Source organism: Delphinus delphis, chromosome 9 (genome assembly GCF_949987515.2).
Source record: "Delphinus delphis chromosome 9, mDelDel1.2, whole genome shotgun sequence".
Classification (NCBI taxonomy): Eukaryota; Metazoa; Chordata; class Mammalia; order Artiodactyla; family Delphinidae; genus Delphinus; species Delphinus delphis.
In genome coordinates, this window is record NC_082691.1 from 100,175,847 (window position 1) to 100,201,366 (window position 25,520).

Genomic DNA, 25,520 nt, shown 5'->3' on the forward strand with positions numbered 1-25,520 from the left:
GTGACGTTGACTTACATTTAAAGGTTCTGGAAGAGGCTGCTGTTAAAATGCTGTGAGTGCACCTTACCTGGGAGGAAGAGTGTGGCCCTCTTCTGACACAGACCAGGTCACTTCTCTGTCATCCAGTCCAATGCAAAGGCCTGGAGTTGATCCAGGTAAATTTGGATTGAGACGAGGGAGAGTGGGGAGGTGACGGCTGCAAAGGAGTGAGGCAAGAGGAAAGGCCAGAACAAAGAGTCTGGAGACAATTGCCAATTTTTCAAAAGGGTCAGGTCCTTTGGGATGGGATCCCCAATAAATATTAGCCGAATTAACAGAAATCCAGCCCCAGGGCCCGCCTGCCTTGTTGGGGACTCTAGGACAGGCAGGTATGAGAGGCATACCCGCGCAGGGTCACTTTGGGGGCGGCGGTGGTCCCCTGGCCCCGGAGCGGCCCCGTTGGTCCCCGCAGGCGGGCAGGAGCTCGGAGGCCATTGGCTGGCGCGCGGGCGGCGGAGGGGCGGGGAGCGCCGCCGAAGGGGACTGTTTGCTCCTACGGGCTGTAGATGGAGCTGTCCGGCCCCGGCGAGGGGGAAGGCGCCTGGAAAACGTTCTTCTTCTCCCTGGCCGGCCCGAGCGGGGAACAGCGCTCCCAGGATGCAGTTTGTGTCAACACGGCCGCAGCCTCAGCAGCTGGGCATCCAGGGCCTGGGGCTGGACAGCGGGAGCTGGAGCTGGGCGCAGGCTCTGCCCCCGGAGGAGGTCTGCCACCAAGAGCCGGCGCTGCGCGGGGAAATGGCCGAGGGAATGCCGCCCATGCAGGTGGGTGCACCCCCGCCGGCGCCATGGCCGCCCGCCTGCCGTGGGGGCGGGGCGGGGCGCAGGGCAGTGGGCGCCGGGCGGCTGGGGGCCCGGGCCGCGCGGGGCGGGGACGGAGGCCGGGTGGGCCGGGGCGCCGGGGGCTCGCGCGACAGGCCCGGCCCGGCGCCCTCGCAGGCCCCGCCCGCGCCCCGGAGCGGAGGGCGCCCGAGGCCGCGTGCCGGCAGGGCCCAGAGCCGGCGCCCGGGGAGGCCCCGCGGGGCGGGGGGCCCGGAACGCGCGGTCCCCGGGCCCTGGCGGGGCCGTAACCGCGTCACCCACCCCGGCCCGGGCTTGCTGAGGGGCTTGCCGGCCGCACTCGCGCCGGGCCGGCGACGTGGGCGCGCAGCGTACCTCGTCAGGTCACACTGCGGCCACTCTGACGAAAAGATGTTTTAAACGTTGTATGGCCATCTTTCACCGAGCATAACGAGCGATTCACCTTTCCCCGGCACCGGCTGTGATGGAGGGAAGGGGCCGCTGAGAGGCGATTCTGCCCTCCATCCAGCGGTGGGCAAACTTGGTCGCACATTAGAAGCACCTGAGCAGCTTAAGACTCCTGACGCCCAAGCCTCGTCCAGACCGGTTAAATCAGCGCCTCTGGGGTTGAGAATAGGCACCAGTCATTTCGTAAAGGTCCATAAGGATCTCGGTTCCGGAGTCAGAGCTCTAGAGCGGTGTGTAAAACACAAGGACGTGATGCTGAGAGAGGCCTGGATAGCTTTGCCCGGAGGAGAGTGTGGGAGCTGACCCTGGGCTGGACCCCGCGGAGCCTCCTCTGTCCCTGGCCTGGTTCTCAGCCAGCCGGGTTCTGACAGGTCCGCCAGGAGTTGCCGTGTCCTGTTTGATCATTTTTCAGCTTTAGGTCTCCAAACCTGTGTAGGGAAGCGGAACTTGCCGCCCCAAAATATGCCTCTTTGGCATAAGGATTATTTTAAGATGGTTATTTTAGAGGAGCTGCAGGCACAGGAGAAGCTCTGAAAACCAAGTAGGAGTTCCCTCTGTAAAAGAGAAATCTCCGTCGCTCTACCAGGAAGAGGAGCGTGACTCAGTGTCTCTAAGAACTCTCACCAGCGGAGAAGGCAAGGACGTACATCTGCATAAACCTGTACACCCTTGTGTCCTGGTCTTTTCCTGGTCACCTCCTGTGACTGACTCCTCCACCCCCCAACATCATCTGTCTTTAGCTGAAGATGGTATTTAAGGTAGTGGCCTGGGCCATTCTGGCGAGTAACTCAGTTTTCTGGGTCTCTCCCAGGTATACAGGAGGTATACCTGTTTTTTGTTTGTTTGTTTGATTTTATTTAGTTATTTTGGCTGCGTTGGGTCTTCATTGCCGCGCACGGACTTTCTCTAGTTGTGGCAAGCGGGGACTACTCTTCATTGAGGTGTGCAGGCTTCTCATTGTGGTGGCTTTTCTTGTTGCGGAGCACGGGCTCTAGGGGCAAGGGCTACAGTAATTGTGGCTCGAGGGCTCTAGAGCTCAGGCTCAGTAGTTGTGGCACACGGGCTTAGTTGCTCCGCTGCATGTGGGATCTTCCTGGACCAGGGCTCGAACCCGTGTCCCCTGCATTGGCAGGCGGATTCTTATCCACTGCGCCGCCACCGCCACCGGGGAAGCCCCGGAATACATGTTTTTAAACTTCGTTTTTCTCATGTTAATCTGTCTTATGTCAATTCGCCTATTAGAGCAGCCGAAGAACCTAGGAGGGTAGAAGGAAAATTTTTCTTCCCCAACACCTGCAAAAAGTAAACTGGGCCCAGTGACTCTCTGAACTTCCACCATCAGCCCTTGCCCCCTTCTGTAGGCCAGGCTGGAATGATGCCTGAATGAGCCCCAGTACGCGGCTTTGCTGGAGATATTACTGCCTCTTATGGAGCAGGGTCCGGGGCCCAGACCCTGCTGCCCTTTCTCCCATGTCAGGAGTGATTCCCTGGAAGCTAGGTGATGCTCCTCTGTGGCTGTCACAGCTGCTCTGAGTTAGAGAGGGCAGTGAGCATGCCTGTCCCTACCTGCCCAGCGCACCTCTAAGTAATAGGTCTCCACTTCGCCCAGCCTGAGGGCCTCTTCAGCAGCGACGGAGAGAACAGAAAATGACACCTCCTCCTGTCCCATGTGGCAAGGAGATGCCATTTCAGCCCCGCTGTCCAGTAAGCCCTGGGTAGCTGGTATGGTATGGGGCCAGTTCCCAGGTCACCAGTGCACAGTGACCACCCCACTCTCGGTCACAGGGCTCAGCTCCTAACTTGCACCCAGGGGACCTCGCCCTCCAGGGTAAGGACCCAGAACTGGGGGAGTACCAGAGGGCCGGGACCATCAGGTACCCCTCCCCCCTGGGAAGCAGAGGGGGCTGGGAGGTCTTCTCTTCCTCTTAGAGATGTCCCCTCCTCCTCTCCTCAGTGAATGACATTTTTTGGCAAACCCACTTTTATTTTGGAAAATATGAATACGTACTTACATAAGGAGACAGAGCTGCTTGTCTGCTCTCTTGCTCGGGCTCCTGGTGTCTCCCTTGGCCACAGCCCTGCTGGGAAGGGAGGCAGCCCAGTTACCTGAACTGTGTTTTTTGTCACCTGCAGCACATAGAACTACTCCAGTTGACAGTGCAGCGAGATGCTGTGGAATGACCGGCCACTTCTCTGTGGCTCTATTTCATCATCTTTAAAGCAGAGATAGATAATCATTCTTGCCCTAACCTGCTTAGAGATCGCTGGGAAGATTAGGGGCAGATGACTGACATGAAAATTTTTACTTTGAAACAGCAAACACTGGGCAGCTCTAGAGTTCATCATTAAGTCTAGCCCACGAAGAAAACAGATGGGCTCGCCAAGGAAAGTGGTTCGTGACATTTTAGGCTGGGGTCCACAGCCTTGACCTCTCAAGGGTCAAGGTGGGGTCATAAACTAGTGGCCAGCTTGACTCCTGCAGGTGGGAAGTGGGAAGATTGGGTGGGTGGCTGCCCGAGCTCTTGCTGGCATGTTAACACCATAGCCTGAGAGGCAGGCGCTTGGCAGGAGGGCGAGACTCTGCGGCATTTGATGAGTTGTCCCCTGCTCTCAGGCCACCCTGCCTCCTCACACAGGGTCTCATCCCCGCTGTCACTTTCTCCCTCCTCGCACAGGCTCAGGAATGGGACATGGACGCCCGGCGACCAATGCCTTTTCAGTTCCCACCCTTCCCAGATAGGGCACCCGTCTTCCCCGACCGCATGATGAGAGAGCCCCAGCTGCCCACAGCAGAGATCTCTCTCTGGACCGTGGTGGCCGCCATCCAGGCCGTGGAGAGGAAGGTGGATGCCCAGGCCAGCCAGCTGCTAAACCTGGAGGGCCGGACGGGGACGGCCGAGAAGAAGCTGGCCGACTGCGAGAAGACGGCCGTGGAGTTCGGGAACCACATGGAGGGCAAGTGGGCGGTGCTGGGGACCCTGCTGCAGGAGTACGGGCTGCTGCAGAGGCGGCTGGAGAACATGGAGAACCTGCTGAGGAACAGGAACTTCTGGGTCCTGCGGCTGCCCCCGGGCAGCAAGGGCGAGGTCCCCAAGGTAAGTGGCGGTCCCCAGGGGCAGGGATGGCGGAGAGGACCAGCCCACGTGGACAGCGCTCTTTTTGTCAGGCCTTCTCACAGGCGTCTCTGGCTCCCTGTTGCCTGACTAAAGTGTCTTCTTCCCAAAGCCTGCCTCCACTCTAACCACTTCGTCTGGAATGTTCCACCGCCGCGAGGCTGGCCTCCAGCCATTCCCCATGGAGCCCGCAGGTGTCCCTCCCCAGGCGTCTGGGCGTCCGCAGATTCCGACAGCGCCTCATGCTTGGGTTTTCCCCTTGGCACCTGCAAATGACCCTTTGTCATTGGTTGTCTTCGTGTCTGCTCCTCTGAATGGTTGGGGACTGACCCAGACCACGCCAACCAGGGTCACTTGAGTCGTGGCCACCGCCCCCCGGTGGGCCCTCCTCACAGTTCAGACTTCATGCTTCCTGTTCCGTTTTCTCTCCTGCTGTCCCCGGCTCATCAAGCCTGCGGGCTCGGTCAGCACGCCCCTGAGAAGATGGGGTCACCCTCCGGAGACTCCACGTGCAGCCGCATGTCCTCTGCCTTCCTGTTACCGTGGGCTCGCACCCCACCCCTTCACTTGCTCCAGGAAGTCACGCAGCATCTGCCCTGTGTCCCCTGCATCGTCACCTCCTCCCTCTCCACTAGCTCATCCCCGCCTGCAGCGTCGCCCATCTCTGTAATAAAAAAAAACTCCCTCCAGCGGTGCCTCATTTCTCTGCTCCTCTTTTGAGCGGTCTTTACTTGCTGTCTCCAATTCTTTCTTCATTGTCTCTCTCTCCCTTTTTTAACCTTTTTTATTATAGAAAATTCAAACCTAGACCAAAGTAGATCGAATTGTGTGATGAACCCTCATGAATCCATCGTCCAGCCTCTGCAGTTATCAGCTCTTGGACAATCTTGTTTCATCTAACTCCCTACCCACATCCCCCTCCCGTTTTATTCTGAAGCACATCCCAGACAGCAGGCGTTTTAATTGTAAATATTTCAATAGGTAGCTCTAAAAGGTAAGGACTCTTTTTTTAACGTAATAATCTCAAGATTATCACTACCGTAACAAAGATCTCAACCTACGCCAATATCCAGTCAGTGTTCAGATTTTCAGTTCTTCCAAAAATATTATATATTTTTTTCTGTTAGTTTGCCTGAATCGGAACTCAAATAAGTCCACACGCTGTGATTCCTGTGTCTCTTAAGCCTTTTCAATCTGTAAGTTCCTCCTTCATCTCTCTCATTTTTCCTTGTAGTTTATCTGTGGAGGAAACTAGGCCATCTGTCCTGTGGAACTTCTCACTCTCTGGATTCTGCTGTTGCATCCTCTGTGGTCTACATTTAACGTGTTCCTCTGTTCTCAGTATTCCAGTAAATTGGTGACTGGATGATTCTCCCGGGAACCCACGTGGTTGAGGCTTTTGCTGCCACTTCTCCGTCCCAGTGGTCTTGCCAAGGCTCTAATGACATCCATGGTATTAAAGCCAAGGGTTGTTAAAGCCGTGGTATTAAAGCCTCAGTCTTCATCTCCCTGCCCTGTCAGCAGCATTTCACGCAGGAGACCCCTCCCTCCTTGAAACACCTGTTCGCGTGCCTTCCAGGCTCCCCGCACCCCCTTGGTCCTTTTCCTGCATCACTACCTGCTTCTTCTCAGTCTTCTTCGCTGCTTTCCCCTCCTTTTCCTGACTTCTAGTGTTTGGCATGGTCCAGGGCTCCGTCCTGACCTTCTGCTCACTCTCTACACTCCCTCCCTCGTGATTTCATCCAGGCTCAGCGTTTTAGATGCTGTCAGCTCTCAAAGGCAGTCTTTCCCTCCCGCTCTGTCTCTGTATCCTGCCCAGACTTCCTCCTTGAATGCAGAATCACGTTCCTACCTGTTAATTCAACATCTCCATCAGGATGTCAGTAAGTATCTTAGATTTAACTCGACCAAACTGAACCCCCGATTTCTCCCTGAACCTTGTTCTACTCAAAGTCGTCCTCCTCTCCGTCGAAGACAAGAGCATCCTTCCAGCTGCTCAAGCCACAGGCCTTAGGGTCATCCTTCTCTCCTTTCTTTCTCGCACCCAACTTCCGCTATATTGGTAAATACCATCTGATTTTTCTTCAAAACATATGCACAGCCCAGCCACTCCTCCCCGCCTCCACCGCTCCCGCCTTCGTCTGTTGAAGCTGTCATCGCCTCCCGTCTGATTATTGCCATGGCCTCCGCCCTGGTCCTCTTGTCTCCATCCTCGGCCCCCACCCCATACAGTCTCTTCTCAGCAGAGCAGCCAGAGTGATCCTTTAAAAATATCAATCAGTCATGACTTCGCTGGCAGTGCAGTCCAGTGGTTAAGACTCCGCACTTCCACTTCAGGGGCCATGGGTTTAATCCCTGGTCGGAGAACTAAAACTCCGCATGCTGCACAGCGAGGCTAAAAAATAAATATTCGTTGCTTTCTTCCCTGCCCCCGTACCCCCAATAAGGAGGAAGAAAAAATACAAATCAGTCATATTACACCTCTGCTTAAAACCCCCCAAATGGCTCCCCAACTTATTGAGCATAAAAGCCCCCATTTCGTCACTGGCCCCTTCCCTCTGGCCCACCCATCCGACCTCCTTTCCCTCTCACCCCCTCTTGCCCACTTGTTGCTCCCCACGGTCCCATGGCAAGGACTTTCCTCCACTGAAGGGCCCCCGCCCCGTCGCCCCCATCAGCGGTTCTGCTAAGCTGTCACTGGACCGCTGTCCCTTCCTGGCCACCCAATCCCGGCGCACTCTTTCCTCGGTCCCTGCTCTCATTTCCTCCAAAGCACTTACACCATCAGTCATCTTAAATACTTACTTTTTTTTTTGTCTCTTGGTTGGTTTCCCTCTTCTTGGTTCACTGCAGTGTCTCCGTGTCTACAGCAGTACCCGGCTTATAGCAAAACATGTTTGCCGAATGACCCTCCAGCTGGAGGGCTCACGCTTCCACGTAAGGCACTGGGCCTTCTTGGGCTTTGTATCTGGTAGCCGACCCAGTGGCTTCGCCGGAGGAGGTGCTGAACGGTGATCCATTGAGGCCACGCAGAGCTGAGTTCTAACAGTGGCTGTGGTTCCTCCCTAAGCCACCCCCACCACTGCAGCCCCCAGGGGCTCGTTTTTGTCGAGTTTGGCTTATATAACATATTGCTGTGCGGCATAGGTGGCATCTCCTCCCACGCTGCCCTTTGCCCTCGTCTGCGCCCTGCTTTAACTCGGTGCTGCGTCCCGGCCCTGCTGCGCGTTCTGTGTGTTGGGCCAGGCGTTGGGGGTCTTGAGTTGACACCTACCCTCACGGAACAATGGAATGGTTGTGGGGTCCGGAATTAGAAGGCTTGGGTTTGAATCTTGGCTTTGCCACGTGCCGGTTTTCCTACCACAGGTCAGCTATGTTTTGTGTTGTCTCTGAGCCTCCTCAGTTCCTCTTTGGAAAGAAGTGAAGTGTAAATAAGTAATTTAGTAAGTAAATTCCCAGGCGGTCTCTCTGAGCTTCAGTGTTCTCACCTGTAACACGAAGATGATACTATGCCTACTTCGTGGAGTTGTGAGGGTTAACTGATATCGCTGATGGGACAACACTATGTAGCTCATTGTAGTAGTTCTCTATTGCCATGTAACAAATGACCCCAACCCTTAGCAGCCTAAAAAAAATTATCATTTATCATTTTACAATTTTCGTGGGTTAAGAATTCAGGAGCCACTTAGCTGAGTGGTTCTGGCTCAGAGTCTCATGAAGTTACAGTCAAGCTGATGACCTGCAGATGACTGATGGGCTGCAGTCATCTGAAGGCTTGACTGAGGCGGGAGGATCGGCTTCCAGTACGCTCACTCGCCTGTTTTGGCAGGAAGCCTTAGCTAGTTCCTCACCACTTGGACCTGCCCCACAAGGCTGCTTGAGCATTCTCACAACATGGCCGCTGGCTTCCCCTAGAGTGAGTGATCCAGAAAGAGAGACCAGGATGGAAGCTACAATGTCTTTTATGATGCAGCCTTAGAAATTGTATACCGTCACTTCTTTATTCATTTGTTAGGAGCAAGTCACTCAATCCTGCGCTCAAGAGGAGGAGAATTCGGCTTTATTTTTTGAAGGGATTGTCAAAGAATTTGCAGACATATTTTAAAACCTCCATAACCATACAGCACCATGAGAATGTTAATTAATGTTGCTGGCAGTAGTTTCAGTTCATTGTAGACTCTTGGTCTTGCTAGATGCATTCTCTTTGTCAGATTCAAATTTCAGGCTGCTGTCTCTCAGCTTCTCTGTGCCTCGTGGGTTCTATTAAATTGGTTAATTGTTCATGGATAATTCATGGATATTCTTTCCTGTCTGGCTAGGCTGTGGGTTCCCTGCAATCTTGGCCCATGTCTCAGAGTTCTGCTGCATCCTAGCAGAGTGAGGTTTTTGCAGAGTGATGTCTATTTCCAGTTGTGGGACCATGATTCTAGAATTTTGACCGGTGAAGCGGGGACAGAGGAGTTGGTGTGTCGGAAAAGATAACAAACTTGGTTTTGGATACATTTAGTTTGAGGTACTTAAAAGATGAATAGGGACTTCCCTGGCGGTCCAGTGGTTAAGACTTCACCTTCCATTGCAGGGGGTGCGGGTTTGATCCCTGGTCAGGGAGTTAAGCTCCCACATGCCTCGTGGCCAAGAGAACAAAACATAAAACAGAAGCAATATTGTAACAAATTTAATGAAGACTTCAAAAAAATGGTCCATATCCAAAAAAAAAATCTTAAAAAAAAAGATGAATAAATGAAGCCACTCAGAAGGCTATTGAAATGTGAACTTTGAAGGGAGGAAGGAAAGCTGAAGGGTGTCATCTGCAAAGAAGTAACCACTGAACCCGTGAGAAGAATGAAGCTGCCAAGGGGAAAGTGAGGAAACAGGGCAGGGTGAGAGCAGAACCATGGTCCCGGGGCGAGGAAGAGGGAGCAGTACAGGAGACGTGAACCAGGTGGGCAGGAGGCAGCGTGGTCGTGGAAACCAAGCAGGAGGAAATTCCAGGAAGGTGGTCTGACCTTTCAGAGAGGTCTGAAGGGGTGAAAGCTAACAGCAGGAGGCTGATGACCTCTCAGGATGAGGTTTCAGAGAGTAGAGGATGCTCATAGACAGATTTCGGGGGTTAAGGATGCCTGGATGGGGAAGAAAGCACAGAACGTGTGTCTCGGGATGTGTCAAGTGAAGGGGAAGAGTAGACTCATTTGTGGTGGCAGGGTTGAGTGGGGCTCCTCTCGGGTTGGGGGTCCTGAAGGGGGAGACGGAGAGACGGAAAATGCCAAAGGGAAAAGGTGGTTTGGGTTGAGTTTCACAGGCAGGAGGAGGAGAAATGAAGGGCGCCAGGCAGTGCGCCAGCAGACCTGACACCGAGAGTGCTGCTTTTTTCATTCACACAAAGGTGCCATGTGTCAGGTACAGAGACCGATGGACTAGGGTCAGGGCCTTGGGGAGAGCTGAGGGCTTGGATTTCAGAGTGAGAGGGAAAGGCTGGTCCAGCAGGGATGGGAAAGTGGTAGGAGGTAAGGCTATGTGGTCAGAGAAGTGAAGCTCAGATATTGAAGTCTTGGAAGTGAAACCATCTTGAACAATTCTGTCCGAGATGAGGCCATGATGGTGAGTGACTGAAATGAGTACAGACAAGAATCCTTGTCGAACTGAAATAACAGCTTTATGGAGCAGATTAGATGACCTTGAACACCAGGTGACTGACACTGGATGCTGGATGACTCAGGCCACAGTGGGACCTTCCTAGTGTTGGCAACAGCTATTCAACACATTCAACAAATATTTATTGACTCCAAACTACATGCTTTTAGATGCTTGGGATGTAGCGGTGCACGAAACAGATCAAGATTCCGGAGCCTTAGCACGGGCAACGGGCAAGTTTTAGTGACAAAAACGCGACTGTGTACCTAGGGGTGACCTGACTGAAGTACAGGTTCTATAACAGGGTTTTATTGGACTTGGCTCGCTGATACGCACTCCAGGAACCTACTGCATCTCTGTCACCCTGAATGCCAAAAGCTTTACCTTCAGGTACCCAGTTTACCTAAAAGTGAAATTACAAAGGATGTGGTTAAATGCTTAATTTTTACTTATTTATTTATTTATTTTGCTGTACGCGGGCCTCTCACTGCTGTGGCCTCTCCCGTTGCGGAGCACAGGCTCCGGACGCGCAGGCTCAGCGGCCATGGCTCACGGGCCCAGCGGCTCCGTGGCACGTGGGATCCTCCCGGACTGGGGCACGAACCCGTGTCCCCTGCATCGGCTGGCGGACTCTCAACCACTGCGCCACCAGGGAAGCCCTAAATGCTTAATTTTTAAAAGGTTACTGGAGGCACAGGATGATCAGGAACAGAGTGGACTGACTCCACTGAAACGGGCCGGGCAGGATGGGGGCCGTGGGTGCAGCGGGCCCCGTGCCCCTGATGGGGAGTTGGTGGGGGGAGGAGCGAGCAGGGGGTTCCAGACTAAAACTCTTGTTGGCCCAGGTTCCGGTGACTTTTGTAGACATTGCTGTTTACTTCTCTGAGGACGAGTGGAAGAACCTGGATGAATGGCAGAAGGAGCTTTACAACAACCTGGTTAAGGAGAACTACAAAACCCTGATGTCCCTGGGTAAGGGCGCCTTCCCTCCCCTGTGGCGAGCACCTTGGGAGTGGGGAGTGAGATGCTTCTCGACCCATGGTGCACCACCCCCGGGCAAGGTGTTTCATGTTTATACGTCACGGAAACTCAAGAAACGATTTGCTTGCCTGCTAGGAAGTTAGAATGACTTGTAACAGAATGGAAAGTAAAAACAGGGCCTATCACTGCAGGGCTGAACACTGCGCTGCCACCATTTTGGAGTCACAGCCAAACAGCATCACTACGCGCTGCCTCCCAGCAGCCTTGGATAAGCCACGGTCGCTCTGCTGCTGGCTTTCAGAGACCAGAAACTGGGGAATCTATTGACTTGTTTTCATAGTTCCTCATGAGAGATTACCTGACGTACTCACATAACGGCCACCACCTAGAGGACTGCTGGGGTGGGGTGGGGGAGGGGAGAGCTCCACATCGCCCTTGATCGGGGCCCACTGATCAGCTTCACTCAGCCCTGTCTTCCCTTCCCCCTCATTCCAGACTCGGAAGGTCCAGTGTCCAAGCCAGATGCTCCACCCCAGGCCGAGCCCCGGGAAGAGCCTTGCGTGTGGGAGCAGCGTGACCCCGAAGAGAGAGAAATCCTGATGGATCCAGACACAGGTGATGGCAGCCGAAGACAGCCCTAGGTCCAGGGCAGGGTGGGAGAGAAGCACCGCCATCCCTGCATGAATTCCAGGCGGGCTTCTCCCGAGTTGTTCGTGGGGCCAGTTCTGCTGCCCTTGAAATTTGGCGGTCACCTACAGGAAGAGTTTCAGGTCCAGAAAGCGCACCACAGATGTTTGTCTTTTGGGTCAGAACCGTGTAGCTCGAGATGCCCAGGTAAGCTGGAGAGAAGAGGAAGCAGCGGGGGCATGGGGGCGCCTTGCAGCCTCCCAGCCCTGATGGGCGCCCTAGACCCGAGTGCAGCTCCAGCCTAGGGAGGTGGGCAGAGGAGGCTCTGCGTGGCGCACGTGGGGTGCGTGGCCGACTGCTTCGGGCCTGGCTGTCTCCTTCAGCATCCTCGCCCCGTTCTCACAGACACCCCATCACAGGCAGACTTACCCTCCAAAGCTTTCTTCTCATTCAAGGGAGATCTTACGTTCTGAGGATCCAGTTCCCCGAGAACGTCACACCTGGTGATGGGAGGTGCGAGGCTTCTCGGGACCTCAGCTCTCCTGAGCACTGTTGGGCCAGGTGAAATCTGGTCCTTGAACTGTATTCTCTGCCTTCTCCCAGGAGCCTTCACCCGTTGGGGCCCTCTGCCCTTCCTCCCTTTTCAGTGGAGGGTGTATTCACCGAAACTTCCCTAGAAGGTGGCTCAAGGCGGCCCCCTCCCCCCATTCTGCTCTCTTTATTGAGATATAATTCGCATGCTGTAAATTCACTCGTGAAGTGTATCATTCAGTTCACCAAGTTGTGCAGCCATCATCGCTATCTAATTCCAGGACGTTTTCATCATAGGGCACCCCACCCCCATGAGCAGTCACTCCTGTTCTCTGGGCCTCCCCCGCCCAGCCCCTGGTTCTGCTCTCTGTTCTCTGGGCCTCCCCCGCCCAGCCCCTGGTTGCTGTGCATGTGCCTCTTGTGGACGTTTCGTCTAAATGGCTCCTTCCCTGTCTTAGGTACCACAAATGTGTGAGGTCAGCAGCTGTGGTAACCTTTCACAGTAAAGCAATGTAACCTCAGCCGTTTCACTGAGTTATCATCCATCCCTGTGCCAGATAGAACAGGGACCACTGTGGCCTTTTTATGGATGGACCAAGCAGACTGAGAGCCAGAGAGGGCAAGTGACTCATCCTCTGGGCTGGGGGCAGAGGTGAAACCAGGATCCATGTCTTCCACTTCCTCATGTAGTCTCTTTCCTGCTGTCTCCTTCGGGGGCTAGTGTTATACATCACACCATAGACCCTCACAAGAGGAACATGCCCCTGTGGTCACGTCACGGGGTCTGCATGGAAGACATGTTATTGTCTTTTATGCAAAAGGATGCTGTGCCTTATCCATTCCAGGAAGGGATGGGGCTGCTTCCCTTTGCCCAGTCTAACTTCGTGTGTGTGTGTGTGTGTGTGTGTGTGTGTGTGTGTGTCTGTCTGTCTGGCCCACTCTTCCTGACTGGGCTGCAGAACAAGGACGAATGTCTCCCACATGGAGGGAGACCTATGGCCTGTCCTGATTAGCACCCACCCAGCGTGGGCTGTTTCTGGAACCCTGTCCCAGCCTTACCACACCTCATTTTGTGGCTTGGCCTACCCCCTTGTCCTGAATGTCGATCGCTTCTCTGCTCCCAGGACCTTCTGCTCCTGGGGATTCCCCATAGTTGCCCAGAGAAACCCAAGACCCCTGTGCTCTTCCCTGGCCAGTGCTGTCAGCCGTGCTCCTGACCCCGAGAACGTCCAGCTGACGATCATTCATGAAAACGGCACCAAACGATGTGATTCTCTGTCCCCAGGAGCAGAGCCCCTGGTGACTGCACAGGACACGTCCTCTCAGGTGAAGCGGGAGGAGGCCCTGTGTGCCCGGGGTCAGCGGGGCCTGGAGGAAAGAGCCATCCCCACAGAGTCCATCACCGGTGAGTGAGCTGACTGGCCGCCCAAGCCGGGTGGCAGAGGAAAGTCCAACGTGGTCTGCAGGCGCCCAGCATTGTCTGACGTGTGTGCCAGGCCAGAGGCCTGAGCTGAAAACGGGAGATTGTGGGTCCAGGATGGATGGAGAGACAGGGTTTCCCACGAGCCGCAGACTCGGCACACGACGTGGACGAGTTGCCAGCACGTCTGGGCTTAGCCGTTCTGTTTTCTCTTCTTTGTAATATCAGTTTGTAACTGTTCCTTTCTTCCCTTGGAAAGCAGTATCTGCAGAAGTACTGAGTGTGAGGCGTTTTACAGGTCCCGTGGGTGGGGGAATCTGGGGGTCCGTGAGACCTGCTCCCGACTGGTGGGAAGAGCTTTCGTTGTTTTAACCAAGCACTTACGGCTGCTGCCTCTGTGTCAGGCCCCGCACGGCCACAGTCCTGTCAGGGGGTCTGGATAGCTCCTCTTCGACGGCATTCTGGCTGGACTTTGTATGTGAGATCTCTGTTAGAGAAGATATGTATTTATTAGTCAGAGTTCTCCAAACAGTCAACAGGGTGTGTGCGTGCGTGTGTGTGCGCATGTGTGTAGAGATATTGATTGAGTGATTGAATTTAAGGAGCTGGCTTCTGCCAACTGGAGCACCGGGGCAATCTGCCGGCAGGATTCCCTTTTCCTCGGGATGTCAGTCTCTTGTCATTAAGGCCGTCAGGTGGTGGGACGGGGCCCACCCACATTATGGAAGGCAGTCCACCTTACTCAAAGTCTTGTTGAACTCCTCAAAACAAAAAAAAACAACACAGAAGCATCGAGAAGAATGTTTGGCCCAGTATCTGGGTACTGTGGTCTAGGCAAGTTGACACATAAAATTAACCGTCACAAGATATATTAACACACTGTAGCTCTTTACTTATCCACAGGTTAGAGCTCCACAAACCTCATCCCCCTTAGTCAAAGCCTCACACTCATAGGTGAGTGATAGCAGCCCTTTCCGCTTCCCAATTCATCCGGCCAGTTCCTCAGAGAGCATCACAGTGCTTCAGAGGGATCTTTAAGAGATAAGAAGGCAATAAAGGGTAAATGAGGTTTAATAGACTCTGCAGAGGAAAGAGGGTGTAGGATACATCTTAGAAAAACCCCATTAAGATGGTTAAGATAAAAGGCTTCCTGGGGCTTCCCCGGTGGCACAGTGGTTGAGAGTCCGCCTGCTGATGCGGGGGACACGGGTTCGTGCCCCGGTCCGGGAAGATCCCACATGCCGCGGAGCGGCTGGGCCCGTGAGCCATGGCCGCTGGGCCTGCGCGTCTGGAGCCTGTGCTCCACGACAGGAGAGGCCACAACAGTGAGAGGCCCGCGTACCGCAAAAAAAAAAAAAAAAAAAAGCCTTCCTGGAAGGTGTCATTTTCCTGGACGGTCCCTGCAGGAGGAAGACCTCCTTCCACGGTGTTGCTCAGGCCTCAGGCGTGAACCTCGGTTGAAGGAGTTAAGCTCCTGAAGGACAGGAAAGCTCTCTCGATGACATCACTGTTATGTCACCCCCTGTAGTATCCACTTATTTGCGGCAAAAGCTCCAGCAGCTGAGGCCAAGCTGACCTAAAGCTTTAATTAACTAGAATAATTACTGCTGATGTTTAGGGAAAAGAACTCATTGCATGACACGAGAGACTTAAAGCACCACCTTGCGGGCGTTTCCGTGTCCCCTGACACCTTTGCTGCTCTGTTCCCACAAGCAGACTCACCAGCTTCTGCCCAAGACCTCCTGTCCCGGATCAAACAGGAAGACCCCCCGTGCGTGTGGGCTCAGCAGGAGTTGGCGGAGAGGGACATTCCAACGGACCCCAACTCAGGTGAGCGCGCCGTCGGGGCACGTGGAGATGACTTCTGTAACCGCCAGAAAATCTATCCGATCGAGTCACTTTGGTCAAAGGCCAGTGAAAGACGCAGGGGATAAACTACAGTGTGTTCCTCAGGTGGTGACTTTGTACACATTTCGGCATATAACTATTAGCAAAGTGGGGAGGACTTCTCTAAAGGAATCATCACACTGATAATTTGTACTGTCAGTGAACTGATACTAATATGACTTCACTGATTTCTGAAATATAATTAAAAAGCCTTTTAAAAGTGGTATATATTTCTGTGACAGAAGGAAAGAAAGTAATTTTACTTTTTCCGGAGTCTTCCTTGAGTGAATAGTAGTTAGGTGTCTCCCAGGAAACTTCTGGGGAAAGTCCAGGCGTAAAGGGAAGCATAAAAGAACAATAGGGAAGCTCTGCCCGCCCAGGCCCCATGTACGTGTGCACGCGGGCGTGTGTGTGCATGCGGGTGTGCGTGTGCATTTGTGTGCGTTAGCACTGTGTGTGCGCGTGTGTTCACATATGTTTGCAGAGCTGGAGGAGGCCAGTGTCATCTTGTTTGCTGGTTGTGACCCCAAAGTCTCATGCAGCCCCGCACACCAGGAAAAGAAGCAGCTGTAAGATCTAGGATTCCGTGTCATTTGTCAACTCTACAGCTCCACAAGGGGGGAAGTTGAAGGGATCCAGGGCAGGAGAGGAAGCAGTGCCCTCCCGACAGAGAGGCGGCAGTGTCCACGGCAGTTCCTATTAATGACCTGTGCCCACTGCTTCTGCCGTTGCCGATCTGGAAGGCCGACCTCTCCTCCCTTGGTCCTGTGGGCCATCAGAGGCCAGGCTCCCCTCCGGCCTGGCCCCGCAGATGGCCCTGGGGCTCCGAGGACAGAGCCAGAAGAGCTGGGTTCCGGCCCTGGCTCTGCCTCCACACAGCCTCCTCCCCGGCAGCAGGACCAGTGAGGTCCCATCTGGGGAGGCTGTTGACAGGATGGGGACAGGGATACCCCAACTGCCACACGCCCTCTGAGCAGAGCAGCGGCCTCTGCACGTGGCGGTGTTCGAACTTCCGGTGGGATGCTCGGCGGAAAGCAACAGGCTCTAAGACTGCCTTCTTTCCCCGAACAGAGCCTCTGATCTCCGCACACGACATCTTGTCCTGGATAAAGCAGGAGGAGCAGCCGTACCCGTGGGGCCCTCGCGACGCCATGGAAGGAGAGCTCGGGTTAGATTCTGGCCCCGGTGAGTGGCGCACCCAGCGGGGCCCCTGGGTGTTTTGTCCACTGGGACGGTTGCTCACCAGCCTAGCCCCTTACAGGGTGATGTTCTGTCATGGCAGCCTTTTGAAGGCCTGTATCAAAGCACTGTCCCCTTTCCTTCTGGAGGATGGCAGGTATGTTAGCTTCCTAGGGCTGTCTTGACAAAAGTACCCAACTGGGTGGCCTAAAACAGCAGAAATTTATTCTCTCATAGTTCTGGAGGCCTGGAGTCTGAAATCAAAGGGTCGGCACGGCCATGCTCCCTCTGAAAGCTGTAGGGGAGCCCTGCCTTGCCTCTGCCTAGCTTCTGTGTTTGTTGGTGATCTTTGGTGTTCCTTGGTCTGTGGAGGTGTCACCCCAATCTTCTGTCTTCACACGTTCTGTGTCTTATAAGGTCACGAGTCACGTTGGATCAGGGGCCTGCCCTCCTCCAGTATGACCTCATCTTAACTACACCTGGAGAGATCCTATTTCCAAATAAGGTCACATTCTGAAGTACTTGGGGGGTCCAGATTTTGATGTTATCTTTTGGGGGGATATAATTCAACCCATCACAACAGGGAAAGGCGAGCAGGCTGGGAGCGAGCTGAGGCAGTGGTGTCACAGCAGGTGATGGCAGCAGGCGGCTCACACACTAGGAAACACTCACCAGAGCGCCCTGGCAGCTGACCTCCCAGAGTAACTGGGAAGCTCCTGAAGCTCAGATAGGAAGAGGGGGGTTTCTTCTGCCGGCAAGTGTGAGGCCAAATACCTCCCCTGACTTGGCTCTCTTGGGTCTTTCTGGAAGCCCCCTGACTGGCTGAGGACCTCTGGCATGTGTTGGTGGGTTAGGTAACGCGTCGCATCAGGCTCACATTCCTTGCCAGGGCCAGTACCACTGAAACAGCTGGCTTAATGTCCTCTGGGTGATTGGGGTGGTGAAGGGACAGTTAATCATATGTTCCTTGCTCACATTCCTGACACCCTCTGAGAGCTCGAAATCCATGTCAGAGCTGAGGACATGGGTTATTTCTGAATCTGAAGGGACATTTAAAACCCAGGTGAGCGGATCTCACTCTCCGTGAGACAGACTTAGTTCAGTCTGGAAGAGCAGAGTGGGGCCGGAGGAATGGGCAGGGGATGGCAGAGGAACGGTGCACATCCTTGTCTAAAACAGAATTTCAGTTGTCCTCTTTCTAACCTGCTGGTGGGGTGGGATGTGACAGGGACATCCGGGGGACCGCCTGTGAGGGCAGGAAGAAGCGATAGCGGTTGATGCCACCCCATCCTCTGCAGCACTCAGGCCACCATTTCTAGCCCTGGCCCTGAAGGCAGGGGTACCAGATCAGCAAACATTGTGCCAGGAAACTCCGCCCAAATCTTTGTCCCTCGGCGCTGCCTTCCGACTTCTCCCACTTGGCTAAGAGCGTGTGGGCTTCAAGGAGCCTTTTCCTGGGACCTGCGTGGTTGTGAAAACAGCGTGAGAAACTCGCGCAGAAATCGCCAGGCTTTGCAAATTACCAAAGCGCTTTCCTTCTCCAGTTCGAATGTGCCGAGCGGCGCATAGAACAGTTTGCCTCGTGCTGTTTTGTCTCTGGGAGGCCTTAGAAAGTTTGCATTTGGGAAGAAAGGCCCAGAGCTGGGAGAGAGGGGTATCTGGAAACGCTTCTCCTGCCCGCCCAGTCACTAGAGCCTCGTATCGGAGCCTCTTGTCTTTCTCCCAAAATGAACCTGCCTTCCGCTCATTAATGTTGGGATGTGAAATTAGTATCTCACCTGTGATTTCTTTGAGGTTTAAAACCCACCTAGTGCTGTGGTTGCCAAGGACCACCAGGTGGACTTTTGGTAAGACATGGCATCATGTGGTAGTCTTCTGGAGGGGGCTCGGAAGGGGGGAGGGGGCAGGGCTAGAGAGTAAAACACAGAAATACATGCATGTTCACGCCAACCCCCTTCCCTGGCCCTGCCGTAAACAAGAGAGAAAGACCCGGTGTCCTGCTTAACTCAAAGTCAGACGTCAGCCTAACCGGACGTTACCTTTTAGTAAAAAGGATTCCTGGCTTTATATATTAATGAGTGGATATTACTCTCTGCTCTCTGACAGTTAGTGTAAGACAGGAAAAAAGTCTGGTTCACTCAGAAGTAACGTGCATGGGGCTCCACTGAAGCAGGAAGTGTGAATAGGGGTTTGGAGTTCAGTGGCTACTGGGTGCTTCTGGAGAGAGTGGGGAGCCTCAGGCCAGACCACCCTACCCGGACGCCAGCACTCAAAACACACTCGCAAGTCACAGGATACGATTTGAAAGCAGCCTCCTGAAATTCCCACGTACTGCCTTGGGTTAAAACTGGTTAAAACAGTGATTCCAGCCTTTTTTAGTCTCTGTTACTTAACAAGTATTTACCTCGTGCCTGCTCTATGCTACGCAGTACTACAGGCACTTGGAATCAGTGGTGAAGAAGGGCCAGGGGCCTTTCCTTTTGTGGGACGGTGATGAACAGTAATCACGCAAACAAGATAAACTCGGGGTGGTAAACGCTCTGAGGGTGATGACTCGGGGAAAACAGGGGGCCGGGAGTCGGGGCAGGAAAGGAAGAAGCACTCGAGTGTGTCCAGATCACGAGAAGGAGCTGACCACGGGGCTGCTGGGGAAGGGAAGGCCATAAGGAAGGCCATCTGGGGAAGGAGGTTGGAGCAATAGACAAGGAGGAGTCTGACCACGTATGACCTATGGGCCAGGTTAGCGTCTGGATTTTATTCTAATATGAAAGGAGACTAACAGAGGGTTTGAAACACAGTGGTGACGTGATCTGGTTTACATTTTTAAAACGTACGTTTGGGAATTGACTGGAGTCAGGTGGGGAGAAAGGGCCAGAAGCAGGGAAACCATGTAGGAGCTAATGTAGTGGGTAGAGACCAGGTCAAGAGGTGATGGTTGGAAATATAACTGATAGATTGTCTGTGGTGGATGAGGAGACAAGAGTGACTCCTAGGTTTTGATCCGGAAACACTGGGCGAATGGGTGCTGTTTGCTGAAATGGTGAGTCCTGGAAAAGCAGCAGGTTAGCTGTGTAAATTAGGTGTTCTCCTCTGGACCCGTTCAACTTGAGATGACATCCAGGTAGCAATGTCAAGTAGACAGATGAACATAGGAGTCTGAAGTTGGAGAGCCTGGGGCTAGATTGATTGGGGAGTTACAGGTTGCAAGGACTTCTGACACCAACCACCTGGGATTAGGCCAGACTTCACAGGTGAGGCATCTTGTTCTCCACGTGACTGCTCTCATCTTACACAGCAGCTGCAGGTTCGAGGGTCCCCAGACCACCCGCACTTCTGACCAGCTGGCTGCAAATTCAGGGGTCTCCATTAACGCCTCAGGTGCAGTAATTCCCTAGAACAACTCACAGAACTCAGGAAAGTGCTATACTTACAATTAGTTTTATTAGAGCAAGAGGATGGATTCAAATCAGAACCAGCTGAAAGGGGAGATCCGCAGGACCAGGTCTGGGAGGGTCCTAAGCATGAAGCTTCTGTTGTCTACTCCCTGTGGAGTCGGGAGTGTCCTGCTCCCCACACAGCGATGAGTGACAGTACTGCCTACCAGAGAACCGCACTGGAGCCTCTGTGTCCAGAGTGTTTACTGGGATTTCTTTACATACGTACAATTGATTGAATATTCAAACTGCTTTAAAGAATGAAGACATTTATCCTCTTACGTAACTAAGAGGTAGTCCAGTTCTAGCCTTGGTTGGCTCAAGGACGCAGCTATATTATCAAGGACCCAGGTTCTTTCCAACTGCTTGTTCGCTCATCCTTGGTGTGGATGGAGCAAGTTGGCCACAGCTGTTCCAAGTATCACCTCCAGGCCCAGAGGGAAAGGAGAGGCCGTCTTTTTGCCTGCGCTGTCTCCAAGGAGTGAGGATGCTTTCCCAGAAGCCTCCCAGCAAACACATCTCATCAGCCAGAACAAGGTCCCGTGCTTGTATCTGAATCAGTTACTGGCCAGTGAGTTCTAGAGTGAAAGTCCTCATGTTAGAGGTGGGAGGAGATGGTGTGACGTAATCCCCATGGAGAGTGGAAAACTGGGGCATGCTGAGTCATGGGGTAGGATGCCAGGGTTTGAGGTGTGTGATCTTCTCCAGCAGCCTTCAGCTACTTGAGTGCTGTCACTGCATTGGGGTCCCCCAGGCAAGCCCAACAGAGGAGAGAGGGGCAGAGGGACCACAGGAGCTAAGCTGGGTCAGGAAGGGAGAACAGAGGCGGGGGGCGGGGCGGAGCAGGGAGGCAGTTGACAGAAGTGGTCTGGTGCTCACTCCGAGTTTGAAGAATGATCAGAGTAGGATTAGGATTGTTTGGGGTTGGGTTTCCTGGGAAACAGTCCCTGAGATGGAGGTTTACGTACACGTGGTTTCCTTGGGGGTCCTCTTGGGAATAACACCCACGAAGGAGGGAGAGTAGCCAATCGGGTAGAGGGAGAAGCAAGGCCCACAGTGCAGCTGTGACAGAGGCCACAGCCAAACCTGCAGGATTGACGGCATGACATCCTGGATTGAGGTTAGGAGAGTTACAGTGGCCCCTGCCCCTGGCCAGTGTCCTATGGAAATGGTTCTTTGCCTGGTCAGTGTTGGTTGGGATAGAGGGGGGCAGGCTGGGCCCAGTCTGTCTAGGAGTGTCACATAAGGAACACATGTCATGGGGAGGGGGCTCCTGCAGGAAGAAAGGACTGTGAACTGGGGATCGGGGAGGTGATGGAGGGTGAAGGAAAGAGAAGACTCCTAAATACAGTCAGCAAACCCAGTAGTGCCTTGGAAGTCGGAGTCCTGGGCCTCAGATCGCTGCTCCGATGCCCAGAGCCTGGGCTTTGTGCCCCACTGCCCCCAAGGTCGTGTGGAACCATGAACCCTGGAGACTCAGGGGTGCAGGAAAGGGCACCATTGCAGGAGCGAGACAGGCGCTTCCTGGGGAGGCTGGCTGGGCAGCCACTTCCACACGAGGATGAGGAGAGCGCCAGTCACGTGTGGTCCGCGGCCAGGTGGGGTCAGGCGCCAGGGTGGGACTCATATCAACCCAGCTGACCCCGCCGCAGTACAAGGCCGAAGGCTGCCTGCTTAGTGGAGACATAACTGCAAATCGCAGGGTGGTTATGCGCCCGGCCCCCTGCATTCCCCTCCTGTAGGCCTTCAGACGGGCTTTTCACCTGGGATAGGTTCTGGCAGACTCTCTCCCTCCAGTCGAGAGATTCTCCGTAGGTAAATTAGCACTGAACACCAGAATACAATTAAGTCTTATTATTTCCAGGCGATTCCGCCTTCCAAGGGGACTTCCGCAGAGCACCGCTCCTCTGCCCACCGGCTCCCGGCATCTGGGGGTGTTTCCTATCGTAACTGCGTGCCTCCTGCCTGACCCGCTTCAGGTGCTCTCCAGCTGGTGGCTCTGTGCAGCTCCGAGGGTTGGGGAACCCTCGAGCACAGGGAACTTGATCATTTGCCTTGTTCAATCCCCTCATCCTTTAGAGAAGCTGAGGCCCGGCTAGCCTGTGACTCGCAGGAAGCCGCAGAGGAACTAGTTAAGGCCCGGGGCACCCTTGCAGGGACGGCGTGAGTCCTGGACCGAGCAGTGTCAGCATGTCGCTTCTTCGTGTCTCCCCCCCAGGTGACAGCCTGCTGATGGTGAAGAACCCGCCCCCGGCCCCGCCGCAGCCCCCGCCCGCCCCGCAGAGCCTGCCCCCGCTGCCGGCGCCCCCCGAGGACGCGGGCGGCCCCCCGAGCCGCGGCGGGGGCGCGCTGCTGGACGACGGCTTCCCCGCGCTGCCTGGGGAGCGGGGCGCGGGCGGGGCGCAGGCGGACGGCCAGGCGGGCGGCGGCGGGGCAGCCGGGGGCGCGGGCGGGGGCCCAGGCGGGGGCGGCGGGGGCTGCGGCAGCTGCTGCCCGGGCGGCCTCCGCCGGAGCCTCCTCCTGCACGGCGCGCGCAGCAAGCCCTACTCGTGCCCGGAGTGCGGCAAGAGCTTCGGTGTGCGCAAAAGCCTCATCATCCACCACCGCAGCCACACCAAGGAGCGGCCGTACGAGTGCGCCGAGTGCGAGAAGAGCTTCAACTGCCACTCGGGCCTCATCCGCCACCAGATGACGCACCGTGGCGAGCGGCCCTACAAGTGCTCCGAGTGCGAGAAGACCTACAGCCGCAAGGAGCACCTGCAGAACCACCAGCGGCTGCACACGGGCGAGCGGCCCTTCCAGTGCGCGCTGTGCGGCAAGAGCTTCATCCGCAAGCAGAACCTGCTCAAGCACCAGCGCATCCACACCGGCGAGCGGCCCTACACGTGCGGCGAGTGCGGCAAGAGCTTCCGCTACAAGGAGTCGCTCAAGGACCACCTGCGCGTGCACAGCGGCGGCGGACCGGGCCTCGGGGCCCAGCGGCCCCTCCAGGCGCCGCCAGAGCGAGACTAGGGCTGGGCCGGGGGAGGGAAGGGCCCGGCGGCAGGAGCAGGGGGCGGGGGCGAGCCTGGGGGCGTCCTGAGGCCCCACCATCCGATCCTGCCCTTGGTTCTCGGGGCGCCTTCCCTCCCTCTACCCCGCCACCTGCTGGAAGTCGGGAACAGGAATTGCACTCCAGATGGGGTCCCCTGAGTGTGGGGCAGGGGTACCCTAGACCTGTCCGGCCTGAATGGACAGCCCAGCTCTTCTCATAGGGTGGACCAAGGGGGCCGGCGCAGGGAAGGTGCCGGAAGGACAGCGGGTAGGTCCCTCTTCCGGCACCCCCCCTCAGACACCTAGCGTGCCCATTGGGCCTCTGGGGTCACAGATTGTGATCAGGGGAAACCACCAGGGAGTCTCGGAACCCTTCTGAGATAAAGAAATAGGTCCTAAAGTTAAGAGACCCTAAAAAGGAAGCGAAGGTGTCCTGGTGAGAGGAGGGACGTGCTAAGGGATGGATCTCCGTGATGACAACACTGCCTCGCGTTTGAATAGCGCTTTATACTTTTTTAAACACGTTTTCTATCCGTTATCTATTTTCACCCTTAGCCTATCCCTCTGAGGTACGTGGGGTAGGATTTTCCTGACTTGATAGCTGAGGAAAGTGAGACACAGGTGAGATGGTTTGCCCGAGATCACACAGAAGAGAGTGGCAGGGCTGGGACCAGAGCCCTGCCCCCAGCGCAGTGTCCCCACCACACACACTGCCTACCTCTGGCATGTGAGAGACCTCTCTGGCCTGGTCTCTCTCCTCTCTCTTTCCCCTGACCCACCAAAAATAATCAGAAGCAACAGGGGCCAACTCATGGGGTTACTGGGAATGGGGAATAGATTGACTAGAAAATGCCCGGGGTTGTGCTTCCAGAAGGTTCTTCCTGTGTGGGCACTGCTGGGCGGGAGGGAGGGCTGCCGGCCCCCAGCCTGTCCCTCCCACCTCCAGTCCCTCTACCTGGTGCAGCAGCATCTTTCCACTGCACAGCAGTGACCTGGCCCTCCAGAGGCAGCTAGCACCCTGGCTCAGACCTCATCCTGATGATTTATTCGTTTCCCAGGGCACAGGGGTGAGGGAGAGGCTCTTGCTGCAAGAGCAGCTATCAAGGAAGTGAGTCTCTTCCCAGGAGGGCCAGGGCCAGTAGGTGCTAGTGTCTGAGAGCCTCAGTCTCTCTCCTGCCCTGAGCCTCCCAACTGGTGCTGTCTGTTAACCGACCATGCTCGTGGACATGGACACAGACCCTCCTCTGCTCCAGACCCTGCAGGCGCCTCGGGAGGCGCCCAGAGGACTCCCCGTGTCAGTACATCTGCTCTGTGGTCCTGATGGGCCACAGCCTCCCTATCTGCGTCTTGCATGGCCAGGCACTGGGGTGGGGTGGCACGCCCCAGGACCCTTGTTTGTGTCAAGAATGACTTCCGCTCCTGCCATCGATCCCACTTCTCTCCCAGCTGGGGAGCACGTGTGTGAGCGCTCTGCTTCTGCCCTTCCCCTCATCTGTGCCGCTCTGCTTTCCTCAGACCCCTTTTTGCCGTGCAAAGGGAATTCTTGAAATTAAATAAAAGGTGTCCAGATTGCAGACTGCATGTTCACAAGGCCGGAGGGCTCTCCAGCGTGGCTTCGTACAGTAAACCCTCAATGAACTGGAATCCAGCTAACTGAGATTTTTTCCCCCCTTTATTCTGCTTTTTGAAGGATGCAAGTCTTAAGAAAATGAGAAGTTAAATATAGACAAGGTCAATGGAGTTCTGTTGGAGCAGAAGGGGACCCTCTAGTCCATTGTACTGGTTGGGAGGCAGCAGTAGTCTGCTTTTCAAAAGCACGTGGAGAAAATCAACATTTTCATAACCTAAATCATGGGAAGTAAGGCCAACAGGTTTTTTTGTTTGTTTGTTGCTTCTTTGGGCTGTTAAGAGTATGAAGGAGGGGGAGAAATCCCTACTGAGACATGGGTTTGGAACATTTGAGCCCATAGCTCGAGTCTGTCCCTTTATTTTACCTTTGAGGAGCTGATTCCCAAAGAGGTTTAGTGACGGATGAGTGAGAGAGCCAAGGCCAAGTTTCTGGTTTCTCGCGTCCTAGTCTGGTGGACCCCACGCACCAAGTGCCCCTCGGTTATGCCGCAAGTCAACCCAGCCTCCAGCACCAGCCCCTGGGGGAGTCCTAGAGTGAGCTCTAACGCCCCCCCCCCCGGAGCTGAGCAAAGGTGGTGACACTCAGTGTGGACCTCCCCCAGGCAGCGAGGATCCTCAGCGTGGACCCTGCAGTCCACTTACCGAAGCAGGACGGCGGTCCTACTTTGGGGGTGGATTTTTATTTTCCTCCCGATAATGTGTTAATTAAAAGTATTTTAATTAAAAGATTAATGCATGCAGTAAAAATCGGTTTAAAAAATAATGAAGAGT

General features: G+C 54.8%; 1 protein-coding gene across 3 annotated transcripts; it reads left to right on the forward strand.

The window, feature by feature from the left end:
- The first annotated feature begins 229 nt into the window (after window positions 1–229).
- Window positions 230–25,494, forward strand: ZNF282 (zinc finger protein 282). 3 transcript variants are annotated; one of them, XM_060021064.1, is made up of 8 exons: window positions 230–801; window positions 3,960–4,379; window positions 10,874–11,000; window positions 11,505–11,624; window positions 13,453–13,572; window positions 15,301–15,417; window positions 16,546–16,659; window positions 22,306–25,494. In XM_060021064.1, the coding sequence occupies exons 1-8, from the start codon at window positions 283–285 to the stop codon at window positions 23,097–23,099; spliced, it is 2,331 nt and encodes a 776-aa protein (XP_059877047.1). In that variant the 5' UTR covers window positions 230–282; the 3' UTR covers window positions 23,100–25,494. The 3 variants fall into 3 exon arrangements, with proteins under 3 accessions (XP_059877047.1, XP_059877048.1, XP_059877049.1); XM_060021065.1 differs by having other exon boundaries at window positions 15,304–15,417; XM_060021066.1 differs by having other exon boundaries at window positions 13,459–13,572.
- Window positions 25,495–25,520: the final 26 nt, after the last annotated feature.

Coding starts and splice junctions, on each gene's coding strand:
- ZNF282 (XM_060021064.1), top strand. CDS start 283: ATGGGATCCCCAATAAATATTAGCCGAATTAACAGAAATCCAGCCCCA. Junction 802..3,959: donor AGGGAATGCCGCCCATGCAG/GTGGGTGCACCC, acceptor CTCCTCGCACAG/GCTCAGGAATGGGACATGGA. Junction 4,380..10,873: donor GCAAGGGCGAGGTCCCCAAG/GTAAGTGGCGGT, acceptor TTGTTGGCCCAG/GTTCCGGTGACTTTTGTAGA.